The sequence below is a fragment of the Saccopteryx leptura genome, chromosome 3 (genome assembly GCF_036850995.1).
Source record: "Saccopteryx leptura isolate mSacLep1 chromosome 3, mSacLep1_pri_phased_curated, whole genome shotgun sequence".
In the NCBI taxonomy this organism is placed as follows: domain Eukaryota; kingdom Metazoa; phylum Chordata; class Mammalia; order Chiroptera; family Emballonuridae; genus Saccopteryx; species Saccopteryx leptura.
In genome coordinates, this window is record NC_089505.1 from 271,001,816 (window position 1) to 271,019,266 (window position 17,451).

The 17,451-nt window shown below is 46.3% G+C and overlaps 2 protein-coding genes across 3 annotated transcripts in view; one reads left to right on the forward strand and one right to left on the reverse strand.

The window, feature by feature from the left end:
• RHOQ (ras homolog family member Q) overlaps positions 1 to 1,172 on the reverse strand; it is a 42,315-nt gene extending 41,143 nt beyond the window's left edge. The window contains exons 1-2 of one of the 2 annotated variants that reach the window (XM_066378347.1): positions 650 to 1,172; positions 12 to 70 (exon numbers count right to left, since the gene is read on the reverse strand). In XM_066378347.1, coding sequence (XP_066234444.1) covers positions 12 to 70; positions 650 to 791 — 201 coding nt within the window. In that variant the 5' untranslated portion in view covers positions 792 to 1,172. The remainder of the gene's footprint in view (positions 1 to 11; positions 71 to 649) is intronic. The other variant, XM_066378346.1, reaches the window with a different exon arrangement.
• Positions 1,173 to 16,025: 14,853 nt separating this feature from the next.
• ATP6V1E2 (ATPase H+ transporting V1 subunit E2) lies at positions 16,026 to 16,639 on the forward strand. Its single transcript, XM_066372391.1, is given in 4 exon segments — positions 16,026 to 16,281; positions 16,284 to 16,416; positions 16,418 to 16,488; positions 16,491 to 16,639. Coding segments are annotated over 4 exon segments (609 nt in total).
• The last annotated feature ends 812 nt before the right edge of the window (positions 16,640 to 17,451 follow it).

Sequence of the window (17,451 nt, forward strand, 5' to 3'; positions counted from 1 at the left end):
AAGACACTCACCTGTCCTGCCGTGTCATAGAGTCCCAGGAGGTACTGCTTGCCCCCTACGGTGACGCTGACTGCAGGGGCAGAAGTGGGGGCGGGGAGAAAAACTCACAATTACATAGACTCTGGGACAATTTCGCTCCCCCAACAGGACCTTCTTCTCCCAACCCAGCTGGATGCTTGAGGGCGCTCGCAGCGAGACGTCACCCCTTTGTGCTCAGCTCACTCTTAACTGGCGTGAGGTCCGGGTGCGATGTGGCCCCAAGCTACAGCCTGCTCCCCTCCCCCAAGTCCGGTAGCCGCGTCTCTCCCGCCGGGTCCCCCAAATGTAATCCCGGGGGCTTGGGGCAGAAGGGGAGGCGTTTGTGGGAAGGTCAAGGAGGTCGGCCCAAGACGCCAAAAGGGTTGGGAAGTGCGGGGAGCTGGCACTGGGCACGGGGGTGGGAGAGTGGGGGTAGGAAGAGGGGTCCAATCTGCCCGCAAAGGGAATGGCCAAAGGCAAGCCTGGGGGTGGGGCTGGCCGCCCAGCGGCTGGCGCGGCGGGGGAGGGGTGGGGAGCGCGCTCAGGGGAGGCAGCGAGGGGGCTCCTCCAAAGTTGCTCCAAAGTTCCCTGTCCGGGGCGCAGCCCCCTAGTCAGCAGTCCCGAGGCTTACCTGCGTAGTGGTCGAAGACGGTGGGCACGTACTCCTCCGGGAAGGCGTCGTTGGCATAGCTCATGAGTAGGCACGTCTTGCCCACCGCCCCGTCGCCGACCACCACACACTTGAGCATCAGCGCGCCGGGCCCGTTAGCCATGCTGCGGCCGGCCGGCCTCCGGGCATGGTCCCCCGGGAACCCCCGCCCCGGCACCGGGCTCAACCCCAGCCCGCCTGGGGGGTCCGCCGCCGCCGCCGCCGCTCCGCGCAGCAGGGCCGTCCCTCCGGACCCATGCAGCGGCTCCCCCCACCCAAGGGGAGGGGGCGGCGGGCCGGGGGCGCTGCCGCCGCCTCGGTCACTGCCCGGATCCCCACCCGGGCCCCGGTCGCCGCGCCCGCCCGCTGCCCCCGCCGCTCGGTACCCGCGCGCTCGCCCCGGCCCGGCCTCCCCGGGAGGAACCGCTGGATCATAAGACTGTCCGGCCCGGGGGGGAGACCGCAACTTTGGGGAGGGCAGAGATGGGAGGGGCCAGGCGGCTCTCCCCGCCCCGCGCGGTCCGGGCCCACTCCCGGCTCGGCAGTGCAGGAGTGGAGACCAGGCGCCTCCTCCGAGTGCGGGTCGCCCGCCCGCGCACGCCGGCCGGCTCCTGCGACCCGCCGGCGGCCGCCACTCGGCGCTGCCGGCTCACCCTAGCTTGACTCCCCGTCAGGGCAGCAGAGAGGGGACGCGGAGGAGGAGTCCAGGAGAAGGGAGGGGAGAAAGGTAAGGCTGGGGGAGGGGGCCGTGAGGGAACCGCTAGGGAGGAGCCGAGGGCTCCTCGCGAAAGTGCCCGAAGCGCCCGGAAGCGTCCAAAGGCCCCAATGCTAGGAGAAGACCAGGAGGCCTCTTGGGGGACTACGACGACTCCAATGATGACGCAATAGGCATGCAAAATTATACATACATTTTAAACTCCACCCGGAAGGCAGGATCCATCCCATCGGCCTCTTAAGTGCACAACAGAACGAGAAATCGGGAAGAAAGAAAGACCAAGAGAGTTATAAAAAATTTTCTTTAAGGTTCATGGAGTGGTGGTCCTTGAGCTGAAAAGTGGGAACCTCTGGCTTATTTTTTGGGCCCCTTTCCCACAACCACCCATGCCTTTCACAGCAGAAGCTTGAATCATTTACTATGAAACTGGTGACTAAGGGAGTTACAGCATCTTGAATCACTGTAGCACCCCACAACCATCCAGAAAAGGGACATACCACCAGCTGTGAAGGCAACAAATGTTCCTTTGTTCCCACTGCAAGAGACATTCTCAGAGGCCCCCTGGCAATCCCCAGTGCCTCTTGAAGGTGTTGTGATCCCTGAGAAGTGATACACTCTGGTGCTCTAAGCATTGGCCACTAGGGCAGCAACCTCGGTCTCCCTGCCTGGCAAAGCCTGGAAACACCTGGCCGCCCGGTCCCATTTACTGACCAATAGTGCTACTTTGAAAGTTAGACACTGTGGGAGAGGGTGGAGGAGAGTGGGTACACTCCACACTGACATGGCACCCCACCCTCTGCTGACATGAGGTTGAACCACTTCTTTCATTGAGCCACAGGACTAAAAAATGCTGTGTTGAGAAGCAGCACGGAGGTCAACTGGACCATCTTCCTCAGACTTCCTTAGGTTGTAATTAAGCGAACAGACTTGGAGAGTTGAAGTGCTTATCCCAAAGACTTCCAGCTAATTCCAGTGTTCAAGAACATTTCACTTTGGGAAATACTGTTATGTCCTTATGGCTCATTTCTGAGGCATCAACTCTCAACCCCAAACCCGATTGTCATTTTCCCAGGAGGACTTCCTAGATTATTGGTAGATCCTTGTGAAATCACACTCAAAATCTCACCTAAAAAAAAAAAAAAAAAATCTCACCAGAGCCCTCCAAATGTTTCTAAGGGTGGGTGGGCATTTGCATTGCCCACTGCTTTAGCTTATGCAATGAATCTGGAAGATACTTTGTATGAATGACAAGGAAGGCAGCCTTGAAGTCAGATCTTGGTTCAGGGCCCCTTACTGCCACTTCTTACAGGGGAAGAGAGAAGGACTCGCTCCCCTTTGCCTATAGGACCATTTCTTTAGGCAGCATTTGCTGGGACTAGTATTCTGAAAGAAAGTTCCATCAGAAAAGGTTAGAAACTACTGGAGTGTACTCAACCAACCGGGAGAGTGCCTTTGATCCCAGCTCAGATGCTAGTTAGAGGCCCGCTTCTCTGGGCCTCAGCTTCCTTATCTATAAATGCAAGCTGTAAGAATAAGATCAGATCTTTCCCTTGAGAACTCCAGGGTGCTTTGGAATGTGTCCTGAGAGCTCCTGAGAACAGCTTTGGGACAAGGGGAGAAGCAGTTGCTGAAGACATGGGGAACACCTTTATGAGGTATGACAAAGTCTGTCCCATAACTGGAGGCTTCTCAGAGACCTGCCCAGTTCAGGACTCCAGCTTACCAGTGCTTTCGGGACACACATTTACTAGGGATCCAAGGTGCTGGAGGATCAGATCTACAACCTTAAAAAATGTCAGGCACCCCAGGTTCTGGATGGTCTGGGAGAAGCTCTGAAAATGTCAGTGCATTTCACGTGGGGAGCTGATGTCAGATGAATCATGCAGAGGTGACTTCATTGGTGATGGTGACCTCATCCCTTTGGCCCATAGAAAAGCCAAAACTGACTGCCAGGAATACTTAGAGCTCTCGGCTGATTCCACTAGTGTGTATGTGAAGTGGAGGGAGAAATTATGCTGGATACCCCAGGTCAGCCCATGGGTGGGTTAGCTTGAAGGACTAAATAGATCTTAACAGAAATCTCACTTTCCTATGGCTGAAGAGGATAATGCCTCAAATGGTAAAAACAACAGTAACGACAACAAACACAGTTCTCAAATTTTAGGGGTTTGAGAGACAGAAATCAACTTTGTTTCTAAGCATCCCATAGGCTTTGTGCTTGCTTGCTTTTCTCCTGTTGTGTCAAGTGTAACTGTCAAGACACACAGTGGTCTGTGTGAGCACAGTGAAATCTCTACTTAGCCTTCTCTTGTTCCTGTAGTTCCTACTCTTCATTGATTCATCCAGTATTTCATTTAACAAACATTTATTGGGGTTTACTAGATGCCAGGCTCTATTCCCGGGCAGGAGACAAAGACCTGGAAAACCATGATCGCTGGAGGGGAGGAGGAAAGGAACTGATGAGCAAATAGATAATTACTATATAATGTGATCAGTGGAATGGTAAAGGATAAAGAACAGGCTTCTGGAAGTGCAGGGGAGGCTGTTAGTACCTAGCGAAGGAAGGATTTGCGGAAGAGTGTTTTTGGCCTGGGGTTTAAGAAGCTAATAGGGGTAAGATAAGAGTGCCTGGGAAAGCCTGACCCAAACCAGGGCAAGAAGGAACAGCACACAACTTCTTGGGAATGGTGAGTCATCTAGGGTGAACAGAGTGCTAGATTAGTGGCGCAGGGGAACTGGCTTGTATTTATTTGGAAACTATAATGCTCACAAAAATTAGGGGATATTTCAAAATGAATATGAAGTGACAAAATAGCCCCTAGTTTTTGTGAGCAGTATATAATATTGATTGTGCTTCATGTAGAGGTTCCCATTTCTGCCATACCCAAGTAACGGGTATAATAGTTACCTTCTGTCTTAGTTCATTCCAGCTGTTGTGACAATATACCACAGACTGGGTAGCTTATAAACAACAGAAATATATTTCACATAAAATTCTGGGGATTGGAATTCTGGGATCAGGGTACCAGCGTGGTTTGGTGAGGGCCTTCCTATGAGTTGCAGACTTCTTGTGTGTCCTCACATGGTAGAAGGCATTCGGCAACTCTGTTGAGCCTCTTTATAAGAGCACTAATTCTATTCATGAAGGCTCTGCCCTGGTGACCTAATCACCTCTGGAAGGGCCGATCTACTAATATCAACACTTTGGGCTTTAGTTTTTAACATACAAATTTGGGGAGACACATTCAACCTATAATACCTTCCTAATGTAAGTAACTTGGAAATTGCACAAAATATATGAAACCACTGTTTTCAGAGACTGGACAGCACATGGCATGGGGCTGTGATTCCTGAAAGAAGAGGACAAATGAGGCAAGCTTTACTCTCACCTTGACTTTCTCCAGAAAGTACTTTCTGAGTTGCAGTACAGTAAGGGGGGAACAGAAGCAGACCACAGTGGCTATGCTGAGTTGAGGAGATAGGTTAGGAGGTTTTTCAAGACGCAGTACCAGAGAGGAGGGGGTATAGCAGTAAAAAAAGCCTCCAGCATGAGCCTCTCGAGTCTGCTGCTGATACTAAACTGTACATGCATGGAGTGAAACTCCACAATGCTAGGCAAAGAACTGCCAGGGAACGTGAGCTGATTACTTCCCAGGGCTCACACAGAGTTGGGAGATGTTTACGTTCCAGCCAGCCAATAGGGAGAGATCTTGTAGACTGTGCAGAAGGTTTGGTAGAAATTCCAGAAGGGGTATGCATTTGTTGAAAGGCTAAATTAACCCTAGAGTAAAAGTAGCTGTAGATGTCCCCCCCAACAAAGTTTATAAACAAGACTCATAAAGAACAAGTGCATTCACTATTACCGTAACTGCCAGGCAAAATAATTGTCATTTTTTAAAGGACAACAACAGAATAGAGACATTCAATAATATAACATTCAGAATGACAAGACTTACTAGACATGCAAATAAGTAGAAAAATGTAATCAAGAGAAAAAACAGCAGAAACAAACCCAGAAATAAGAGATAATGGAATTAGCAGGTGAGGATTTGAAACAGTGTTATAAATATAAATAAGGATTTAAAGAAAAATGTGAAGATGAGGAGGAAGGGAATGGAAGATATAAAAAAGAACTAAATCGAACTTCTGGAATTGAAGAATACAGTACCTGAAAGGAAAAATTCTCTGGCTGGTTTTAACAGCAGATTAGATATTGTAGAAAAAAATATCTGTGCCTGGCAGTGGTACAGTGGATAGAGCATCGGCCTGGGATGCTGAGGACCCAGGTTCAAAATCCCGAAGTTGCCAGCTTGAGAGTGAGTTCACCACCTTGAGCACAGGGTCTTTGGCTTGAGCATGGGATCATAGACATGACCCCATTGTTGCTGACTTGAGCCCAGAAGTCACAGGTGTGAGCCCAAGGTCACTGGGTCTGAGCAAGGGGTCATTGGCTCAGCTGGAGCCCTCTAGTCAAGGCACATATGAGAAAGCAATCAGTGAACAACTAAGTTGCCACAACTACAAATTGATGCTTCTCATCTCTCTCCCTTCCTTTCAGTCTGTCCATCTCTCTCTCTTTCTCTCTCACTAATATATATATATATATTTGTGACATTGAAGACATAACAACAGAACCTACCCAAACTAAAATATACAGAGAAAAAGATTAAGGAAATGAAACAAAACAACAAATACCATATCTGTGTCCTAAACTGTGCATTCCTAAGGCCTTTAGTTAAAGGTAAAAATTTCCAATAGATTCCACAGGGACAGGGCTAACCTTCAACCTCTGTACAATGATATAGTAGGACAGGTTATAAAATAAGTAAAATGATTTCATGTTGGTTGGTAAATGCTGCCTGCCTTGAAGCCCTCTCTTGCAGGTGCTCCAGTCCTTGCAGGCCTTTCCCAGGCCTGCTCTGACCTCTTCATTCAACATCAAGGGCTAATACCTGACAGAGCCAGGGGCCTTTAGGACCCTGTTGCTACTGAGGCAGGACTGCTCTGGTTGGTTAACTGTTTGTTATTTATGTTGAGTGTCATCTCTGATAACGGGATATGTTAGGATTGTGGGAGCCTTCTTGGGTTTTTAAGCCACCTTTCTGAGTAGAATAGACTTGAGGACCCAGGAAAATTATTTAAATAACTTACATTTTTAGCTTGACCTGGGATGGCACAGTGAACATTTGGTGACAAAGTGTCGACTTGGAACGCTGAGGTCGCTGGTTTGAAACTCCAGGCTTGCCTGGTCAAGGCACATATTGGAGTTGATGCTTCCTGTTCCTCCCCCCTTCTCTCTCTCTCTTTCTCTCTCTCTCTCTCTTTCCTCACTAAAATAAAAAAAATTAACTTACATTTTTAAAGTTCTTATTGAGCTCTCTGTTCTAGGAATGTGATCAGGATGGGAGGAGGTGTCCCTCTGGGCACTCTTCCCATTTTCCATACCTCCCTTTTTCCTCTGAAAGAGGGTTGCAAATCCCTAATGTTGTGATTGCCCGCAGGGGAGACTATTTCCTCACCACTCATCTATTCATCTATAGGTCCAACTAATACACTGCTCATAAACATTAGGGGATATTTCTAAATAAATATGAAGTGATAAAAAAAATCAGAAAAGCAAATGACAAATCAAACTTGTTCAATTATGCAAATGAGATGCAAAACCAACTTTTATTTCATTGGTGAAAATGCACTATACAAAAGGCTGAAAGTACTGGAGTAGCTGCACGTTCCCTGATCTTGAAAGTGCATTTTGAAATATCCCCTAATTTTTGTGAGCAGTATATAATTAAGTGATGCTGTGTGCTGGACTCTGTGGGAAGTATATATTAAGATGAGTCAGAAATAGTACTTTCCCCAATAAGATCATCACAGAAGTCCTCATCTATAGTAAGGAGCAGAGTTGGATGGATACACTCTCCTTACAAACCAGACCCTTCCCTGTGTCAGGGATTGAGATGTGTCTCTTAGCAGAGGTGAGGCCAGCCAGGACCTATCACAGTGAGAATTAAGTCAGTATTAAAGCAGCGTTTGCATACGCTGGTTTCTCTTCAGGTCCTATAAGTCTTTCACCTTTTACTAAAAGCAGTGTTTGGCATCTCTGTCCCCTGAGCTGAAGACTGTGTTTCTGAGCAAGCAGAGCACCTGTACTCCACTGGGGCTGTTCCTGCCCACAGCTCACAGGCTGGAGGCTTGGCCAGCCAGTTCTCAGCAGGGCTTGTGTCCTGGGGCTCCCTGCTGACCTCAGACCCTCTGGAAGCTTGTGTCCTGGGGCTCCCTGCTGAACTCAGACCCTCTGGAAGCATAGGCCTACCTCCCCACAGGCAGCTTGAGGGCTGTGGTTCTAGGAAGGGCAAGATGAGACGGAGGGTATTTTGTGAATGGCATCTGACATTGACCTAGCACAGCACAAAGGTTGTTCACTCCTTACATCATTTGGCTTTCACCGCCCCATTGACAGAGCAGCAGAATTCCTTATTAACCTTCTTATTTTACAGACAAGGCTTTGTGTCTTTATCCCGATGGAATTCAGACAGATTTTGAGCCTTTATGCACATGGCCCAGGCTTTGAGTGACGTCAGGACTGAAACCTGAGAGAGTCCTTCGCACTTCTCACCGCACCCCAAGCTGCTGCCTAAGGAGGCGTCTGAGGCCAAGAGAGAGATTTTTAATTTCAGGGGCAGCTTGTTTCCTACCCTCAGAGGTCCCCTGGTATGAAGAGGGAGAAGTGGGTCCTGCCTTGGAGGAATTAGCATCCCATGACATCCTGTGTTTACTGAGCACAATAAACATCAGCCATATAAACTGCTTGTACTCATGGAGCCAGAATCTTAGGCCACCTCTCCCCCTTAGAAGAGGCCTGTTTTGGAGGGTGAATACTTTGATAAGTAGATTGAGTGAGACCTTCCAAGGATCTACTTGAGTAACAATAAATGGTTGCTGAGCTGCTTTCTGAGGAGGGTAGATTCCATTAACTTGAAGGCTGTGCTTCTTAAAGGTTTTATACTACAAATCACAGTAACAAATATATTTTTCACTGTGAATCAGAATATGTACATACATCTTATATGTATATATACATGTATACATCTAGATATACATATATAACATATAAAAGTTTGACTACATAATATTTAACCTTACTACCTGTAATAAACTCCAGATTTTGTATTCGATTTGGTTGCATGGTTCACACGTTGAACACTCCCCCCCACTCCACTCCACCCCCCCCCGCCGCAGGGCTCTGTTTGCAGGATGGCTACCTGGCTTGCAGCTGGAAGTGAATGCTCAGAACCACAGAAAGTTAAAGAACTCCTACAATTCACCAACAACAACAACTAAAACAAGCAATCAGATTTTTAAAAAATGGGCAAAGGGCCTGAATTGACATTTCTGCCAAAAAAGATATGCAAACGAGTGATAAGCATGTGAAGGAGGGCACAGCATCACTAATCACTAGGGAAATGCAAATCAAAACCACAATAAGGTATCACTTCATGCCCATTAGGATGGCTATTATCAAAAACCCCAGAAAAAAACAAGTATTGGTAAGGATTGAAGAAATGGAAACCCTTGTGCCTTGCTTGTGAGATTGTAAAGGGGAATAGCCGCTGTAGAAAGTGGTTTGGCAGTTTCTTAAAAAAATTAGAATTGCTGTATGATCCAGAAGTTCAGTTTCTAGGTATATACACCCAAAAGGGTGGAAAGCACGAACTCGGAGAGATATTCGTACAGGCGTGTTTCTGGCAACATTATTCACAACAGCCAAAAGATGAAAGCATAGATGATGAACAAAATGTGCTAGGTACATTCAAGAAAATGTTATTCAGCTTTATAGAGGAAAGAGATTCTCACACATGTTACAACATGGATGAACCTTGAAAACAGTATGCTAAGTGAAATCAGCCAGTCACACAGGACAAATATTGAATGTTCCATTTATATGAAGTTCATGGAATAGTCACACTCATAGAGACACACAGTGAAATGAAGGTGTGGCTGGGGAATGGGGAGTTAGTGTCCCATGGGTACAGAGTTTCAGTTTGGGAAGATGAGAAAGTTCTGAAGATGGATGATGGTGGTGGATACACAATAATGTAGTGTACTGAACGCCATTGAACGTCACTGAGCAGTTAAAATGGTAAAAATGTATGTCATGTATATTTTACCATAATAAAATGAAGAAAATAGATAGGTGGATTTTTCTTTTAAAATGGGATTTCCACTTCTCTAAAATATCAGATCTTATGACCCCAAAGTTAATATTTCCTAAGATGGCAGAGGCCTGGGCCCCTTAAACAAGAATGGAATCTTTGGAGGGAAACCATGGTTGAAAGCCTTTGAGATATGCAACTTTGAAGCAAATTGCTCTTGGAAAGAACCTAACTGCTTCCAAGCAACCTTCCTACAGGTGTTTGAAAAGGGGAAATTAAGATGTGAATTCTCAGTGTAAATTATTTGGGGAGAAGTGTTTCTTCTCCTGCTGGTTTCTGGCCTCTGTAGGCATTAGCTTTCTCCTGCCCTGACCCAAGCTTGCTTTGCCACTGGGGGTGGAGTACTTAGAGTAAAATTGTACGTGTCCCCTTACTCACTGGCCCTGAGCTGAGCTGCTCGGCTTTGTGAGCTGCAGCGGTGACTCGCCAGACCTGCCGCTGGCTCAGTACCGCATCTCCTTCCACCCCAGTGCTCCGTCCTTGTGTTCTTGTCCAAGCCCTCAACCATGCACAGTCTCCACCTGGCATTTGGCTGATAACCAGACTCTCCTCTGCTAATCTCCTGAGCAGGGCTGGAATTTGGCCAAACCTAAGTTCCAGCCCTACTTAGAAGCCTTTGATGGGTCTCCTTTGTCCAATGCCCCAATCTCAGTCTGACATTTCAAACCTTCCCCGGCTGAACTACACCCATCTTTCTGGACACTGCTCACTCCCACCACTCCAGCAGGCCTGCTTGCTGCCATCAAACCAGTCTGTTCTCTGCACCCAGTCCTCCTACATGTCCTTACCACGGTGCCTTGGACCCCAGCGCTCTCCCGAGCTAGACCATCTCACCCTCTCTGCTTATCACAGGATTGGTCCCTCAATGCCTGTCTTTACCCCTCCCTTCTGGATTGACCCTTTCTCCACAGGACCACTCTTGGCTAAAGCCTGTAGCCGTTCAACCTGTATCCTCTCCTGGCTCTTATCCCATCCCATTTTGGGTGCCAAATACCTTTCCAAGTTTCTGAACCAAGGTTCTCTCTAGAAACCCCAAAGTATTGCATAGAGTCAGGTGTTCATAAAGATGAGTGATATTGAACTTTTTTTTTTACATGCTTGTTACCCATTTGTACATCTTCTTTGGCAGAAATCTCTATCCTCCTTAATGAATTCTACCAACTTGTTACTTTTACCAGGTAACTTTCACTAAGTTAAGGTATCTGTTCTCAATGATTGTATTTCTCAAACGACCCACTACAGGGTTTACCTGTCTATAGGACAATGTATTTATATTATGAAGGAACCCATGATGAAACTTGGAAGGGGACTAAGCAACTGGATCTCTGCATTCACTTAGCTTTCTTGAAACTATTGGTTCCTAATGCCTCACACTATCAAGTGATAACCTGCTTACTGGTTCTTCTTCTCCATTACACTGTGGGCAGGAGAGGCAGGGTTGCTGACTTGTTCTCTCCTCCATCCCCAGTGCCTACACAGTGCCTGGTACATAATGTCCCTCTCCTTCCTCACTCCGCAACCTCTAAGTGCCTGGAGGCCCAGGTGGGGCTGCCTCACTTTGTGGCCAGCGGCAGGGAGCCCATACCCAGAAGTCTGTCCTTAGGCTTGCTTACAACTCCTAGCTGGAATGAAGAACAGATGTTTCAGGGTCTGGGCAGGGCTCCAGGCCACAGACAAGGTTTGCCCACCAGGCACTGCTGCCGGCCCCTCCCTCTCATGGTGCTGTGGATTCAGCACTTCCTTCTCTAGGGCACACACAGGCTCCCTGGGCAAGGGTAAAGGCTGGCGAAGAGAGATTTCTAAGCTCACACTTTCTCTAAGGATACTGCTATGCCCACAAATACAAAATCATCAGTTTTGAACTATTTCACTCATGTCATAAGCAGGGGCCCCTGGGGTGCTGGCCGTGTTCTATTTCTTGACCTAGGTGGTGGGTACAGGATATTTATATATCACAGTAAGTCAGTAAAGCCACACACCTTTGTTCCATATACTTTTCCATATATGTATTATATTTCACAACAAAAAAGAGAAAAAAAGAAATCCCTGCCCCTTCCCCATCTCTTAATCTGATCAGTCCATTTTTAACCCATGCCTACATGCACCCAGACCCTGATGGAAATGGAGATTCTTGTCTTGAAGGAATTTCCTGGAAGAAGCTAGGTAACTGAAAACAAAAAAAACCAACCAAACAAAAAACAAGACACCAAAGCCCGCTCTGAATTATATCTGGCAAAGAGCCATGTTGTCATTATTTTGAGGAGTCCAGAGGTTAAGGAGGTGGTGAGGCTCCAACCTGGGCCTGAATATACAGGTGGGATTTAGGTAAGTGGAGAGAAGCAGAGGAGGGCATTTTAGCTGAAAGAACACTGCGAGCAGAAGCTATTAACTGGGGCTCAGCCTGATGTGTTGGGGGTAGAAGGCAATGAAAGATCTTGGTACTGAATAGCTTATGGGGGCAGGGCAGTACTATCGAGCCCTAGATGCTGCCCCCAGCCTCAAGCATGGGCAAGGGGGATGCCATTTACAGCGCAAGGCTGCCCCATCAGAATAGAGGGCTGTGGGCTCTTACACCAGGGCAGACGGTGTGCGATTTGCATTTGTCGGTTGGTTCTGTGTCTGTCCTGTTGTTTTGCTCACACCAGCGGCCCATGTAGCCTCATAATCCTCATCCCAGACAGACTGAAAGTTCCATCTGCCAGACACATTCCACGAGCACCTGCAATGCCTGCAGAGACACTTACTTGCTCAACCCTGACTTTTAACCCTGACCCACCTTGTCGCCACCTTCAGGTCCATGCACTGATAAGGTGTGTAGGAGCAGGAGTGTGGCAGGGGGCAGAACTCTGGACTGAGATTTCAGTGCGGTGGCGTGGGACAGGCTATGAGGTGACTCCACCCAAGCCCCAGAACCCTGGACCCAGGGACTTGACCTGCCTTCACTAAGGAGGGGGCTGGTTATCTGAGACTGTCGGTAAAGATGCCAGGAAGTACCGGGAGCTTCTCAAACTTCACAAAGGGCTGCTAAGTTTAATATAAGGAGACGAGACTAGGCTGTTTTTCCACTTACTTTAAGGCGTGGAAACCATCAGCCACAGGCAATCTGTATACACAGAGTGATTGTGAAGAGGAATGAGGTCTGAAGCAGAGAAGAGATGCTACTAATACGTAGTGGTAATTGTAGTAGTGATGATAACTACCAAGCATGATAATTAACTACATGCCTAGCATTATGCTGAAAATTCATTTCTTTTATTTAATCCTCACAATAATCCTATGACGGGGATGCTATTATTTCTATTACACAGATGAGGGAAATGAAGCCTCAGGGAGTGAGCTGCTTTGCCAAAGTCACAGATGGTGGTAAGTGCAGCACTAGCGTCTGCATTCCGGCAGTCTGACTCCAGAATCCATCCCGTGGAAGCTGGCGGTGCCCAGGTCAGCCCCATCTGGACCTGGGGAAGATACCCTCCCTCACCAAAGCAGGCCAGCCCGTGGTAGGAGTGGCCCCCTTAAAGACCATCTGGCAAATATTACTTGCTCTGGTTTCTCATTAAACCACTTTTGGATTGTCTTCCCATGCGACTCATATACTAGGGGGAAAGGCCAGGATCTGCCAATACCACAGCTGTATTTTTCATTAGTAAATTAACAAACTGGCCGTCCGGTTCACACATACATATCCATTTCTGATGGCTTGGTTAAGGTGAGCCTACTCCAGATCTGAAGCCCACCATCGGCCAACTTAATTGAGATTCCGAGCTCATAAGGGGAGCCCCCGCTTGGCCTGTGTGCCAGGGAAATCCCTCTTGGCCTCCTCTCGCAGACTTGGCCAGCCTTCCCCAGTGACAGCCTGGCTCTTTGGCTCAAGCTGCCTGGGCAGAATGTGAGGGTCGTCTGCAGAAAGAAGAAACAGTGCCAGGTTCCACTGTGCTTTCCAAGTTCTGCATTCCGCCTGTAGACTCCAGGCACCAGAGCAAAGGCTGGCCCTTGGCAGCGGACCGGTAAGGCTTCATCTGGTACAGTTTTTCTTCTACACGCAGAACCTGGGGCTTCCTGGACGTCTGCTCTCTCTGCTTTCATTGACACTGGCTCCCAAATCTGGTGACCAGCAGAGTTACCCAGGGTGTCTCCCCCTCCCCAGCTATTAGTCTTATTTAAGAGCAGATAATGTTTTGTTCTATTTACAAAAGTGCAATTTTTAAAAAGTGACATCCTAAATTGATGAGGGAATTTTTTTTTTTTTAACTTCCAATAACAGTTTGTGAGGATAAACCCAAAGTCTTGGTCTTTGTCACCATTACTGGGTCATTTTCCACCAAGTTTGGTGAGTAGTACATCTTTCTGGGATACCACTCTATTTTTTTATTGTGTTAAGAAACATAGAGCATGAAATCTACCCTCTTAACAAATTTTTAAGTTACATTGCAGTATTGTAAACTATATGCACATTGTTGGACAGCAGATCTCGAGAGCATTTGCATCTGGCAGGATTGAAACTCTATAGCCATCAACTTCCCAACTCTCCCCCGCCTTTGCGCCTGGAAACCACCATTCCTTTTTCTGTTTTCATGAATTTGTCTATGTTAGATACTTCATTTAAGTGAAATCATGAAGTATTTGTCCTGTGACTGACTTAGTTCACTTAGCATAATGTCAAGGTTCATCCTTGATGTAGCAGGTGACAGGATATCCTTGTCATATGTTAAAGCAAAATAATAATCTATTGTTTGTATATACCACATATTTTTTAACCCATTCAACTCTCAGTGGCACTTAGGTTGTTTCCCCCTCTTAGCTTTTGTGAATAAAGCTGCAATGAACATGAAGGGAGAGTGACAAATATCTCTTTGAGGTCCTATTTTCAATTCTTTTGGATAAATACCCAGAAATGGGATTGCTGGATCATATAGTAGTTCTGTTTTTAACTTTTTAAGGACCTCCATGCTGTTTTTCATAACTGCTACACCATTTTACATTTCCACCTATATTTCACAAAAGTTTCAATTTCTCCACATCCTCCCCAACACATTTATTTTCTGCTTTGTGTGTGTGTGTGTGTGGCGGGGGGTTGGTGAGAATGGCTGTCCTAACAAACGTAAGGTGATATATCATTGTGGTTTTGATTTGCAGTTCCCTGATGATTAGTGCTGTTGAACATTTTCTTATATACCTTTTGGACATTTGTACATCTTCTCTGGAGAAATATCTATTCTTTACTTGTTTTCTTTCCTCCTTTCTTTTCTTTTTCTTCTTTTAAAAATTTTTTTTTGCTATTGAGTTTTACAAGTTTCTTATATAATTTGAATATTAATTTCTTATCAGATATATGGTTTGCAAATATTTTCTCCCATTCCATAAGTTGCTTTATTGCTATACTAATTGCTTTCTTTGCTGCAGAGAGTTTGAATTTGATATAGTCTCATTTGCTTTTGTTGCCTATGCTTTTGGTGTCATGCCAAGAAATCCTAGCGAAGACCAATATTATAAAGATTTTCCCAATGTTTTCTTCTAGGAGTTTTATAAGTTTAGCTCTTATGTTTAATCCATTTCAGTTGATTTTTGTGTATATAGGTATTCAGTTTTCCCAATAGAATTTATTGAGGACACACTATCCTTTCTCCATTGTGCAGTCTCAGTGCCCCTGTCGAAAACCATTTCATTGCATATGTGTGGGTTTACTTCTGAGCCCTCTGTTCTGTTCCTTTGCTCTGTATGTCTGCCTCATAAAATGAATTTGGAAGTGCTTCCTCTTTTTTTTTTTTTTTGGATGGGGTAAAGTTTGAGAGGGATTGGCATTAATTTTTTTTTTAATATTTAGCAGAATTCTTCAATATAATCATCTGGTCCTGGGCTTTTGTTAGTTGGGAGGTTTTTAATTACAGACTTAATCTCTTTATTAGTTGTAGATATGTTCAGATTTTCCATTTCTTCATGATTCAGTCTTGGTAGAGTGTATGTTTCTAGGAATTTATCCATTTCTTCTAGGTTTTCCAATTTGTTGGCATATAATTGTTCATAGTAGTCCCTTGTGATTCTTTTTATCCGTGTGGCATCTGTAGTAATGTTTCCTGACTAGAAAACTTTTGGACTAGATCTGCCATATTGTCTCATTATTATTTGATGACAAAAAGACGGTGAGTGTAGTAGAGAGAGAACTCTAAGAACCCAGGTTCAAGTCTTTGTTCTTCTAAGGTATGACCCCAGACAGGTTGCTTCCCCTCTCTGGGCCTCAGCTTCCTCGTCTGTGAAATGAGCGGTGGATAGATGGTCTCCAGGACCTCCTCTATGGATGCTCTCTCTCCTTCTGCCCCTTCTGCACTCCGCAGCTAAGGAGGTGGAATTCTGGAGACTCTCCCCAAACTCAGCCCTACTCAAAGGATCCAGAGGGCCTGCCACTTCTCCCTCCACCTCCTTTCCAGGAGCAGCCATGGCCCTGAGTGATGTTGATGTGCAGAAGCAAATTAAGCACATGATGGCTTTCATTGAGCAGGAAGCCAATAAGAAGGCAGAACAAATAGATGCCAAGGCTGAGGAAGAATTCAACATCGAGAAAGGACACCTTGTGCAAACCCAACAACTGAAGATTATAGAGTATTCTGAGAAGAAGAAAAATCAGACAGAGCAGCAGAAGACAATCCAGATGTCTATCATAAGGAATCAGGCAAGGCTGAATGTCCTGAGAGCCCAAATGACCTCGTCTCAGATGTGCTGAATGATGCAAAGCTGAGACTCATCAGGACTGTGGCAGACCCAGAAGTCTACTAGTATAAGTTAGCGCTCCAGGGTCTGTTTCGACTGTGGGAGCCTGTGGTGATTGTACAAGAAAAGCATCCCTGAATACATGTCAGTCTCCCAAAAACGTGTGGCAGTTCAAGTTGATCGAGAGGTGCACCTGGCGGTGTGGAGGTCTACAGTGGCAATCTTAGAATAAAGGTTTCCAATACCCTAGAAAGTCGACTGGATCTCTTAGCCCAGCAAAAGATGCCAGAAATACAAAAGGACTTATTTGGAGCCAATCCCAACAGGAAGTTTTTAATATAAACCTCTGGGGAATGAAGCTCATGTTGAACTGCTAAGCCATAAAAGCATAAGTTATTAAGGCAAAGGAAACTAACTGGTCATATTTCCTTCTTGTTGTTGTTCTGATATTATTCTGTGTTCTTTTATGAAATACCCTTTGAATAGCTAAAGGCATTATACTTTGGAATAAAGCCTAACTTAATGCTTAGAAATCTAGTTCTAGCTCATCCATACATACCACTGCTTCTGGTCAGCTCTGCAGTCTGGCTTGAATGGAGTAGAGGTGAGACGCCTGCTCTTTAGCTCATCCTCCAGGTGAGGATGTAAGTGGTGTTTTTGCATTATGGGTCTGAGAGATCTAAAGTTAATATCTATGTGAAGTGTGTTTTCCTTTTTTTGTTTCAACTTCCTGTACTTATGCTATTTAATGAGATTTAGAAATCTTCCTTGTGTGTACAGGGTAAATTTCATGGACATATGTAACTAGTTCAGCCACATGGGGATCCATGTCCAGGAGAGTTTGGAGCTTGGGATTTAATGCTCTGTAGCCACTACCTTGAAATTCTTAATTTTATCTTTGAGTGTGTGTGTGTGTGGGGGGGTCCCATGGGACTTTGGAGCACAGTGCCAACTCCCAAAGCCTACTCCCCTCTCTGGGATGGGCTCTCAACCGCCACTTCCCAGCTCCCTGTGCCCCGCCTTGCCCTCCCTCATCCAGTGAACACTGCTGCCCTCCGCCCCTGGTGAGGGCCTGGTGTGCATGCAGGGAGGGTTGGGGTGGAGGTGCATGCTCCACAGGGTCTTATGCCTGGGCATAATAATGGTAGTCATCT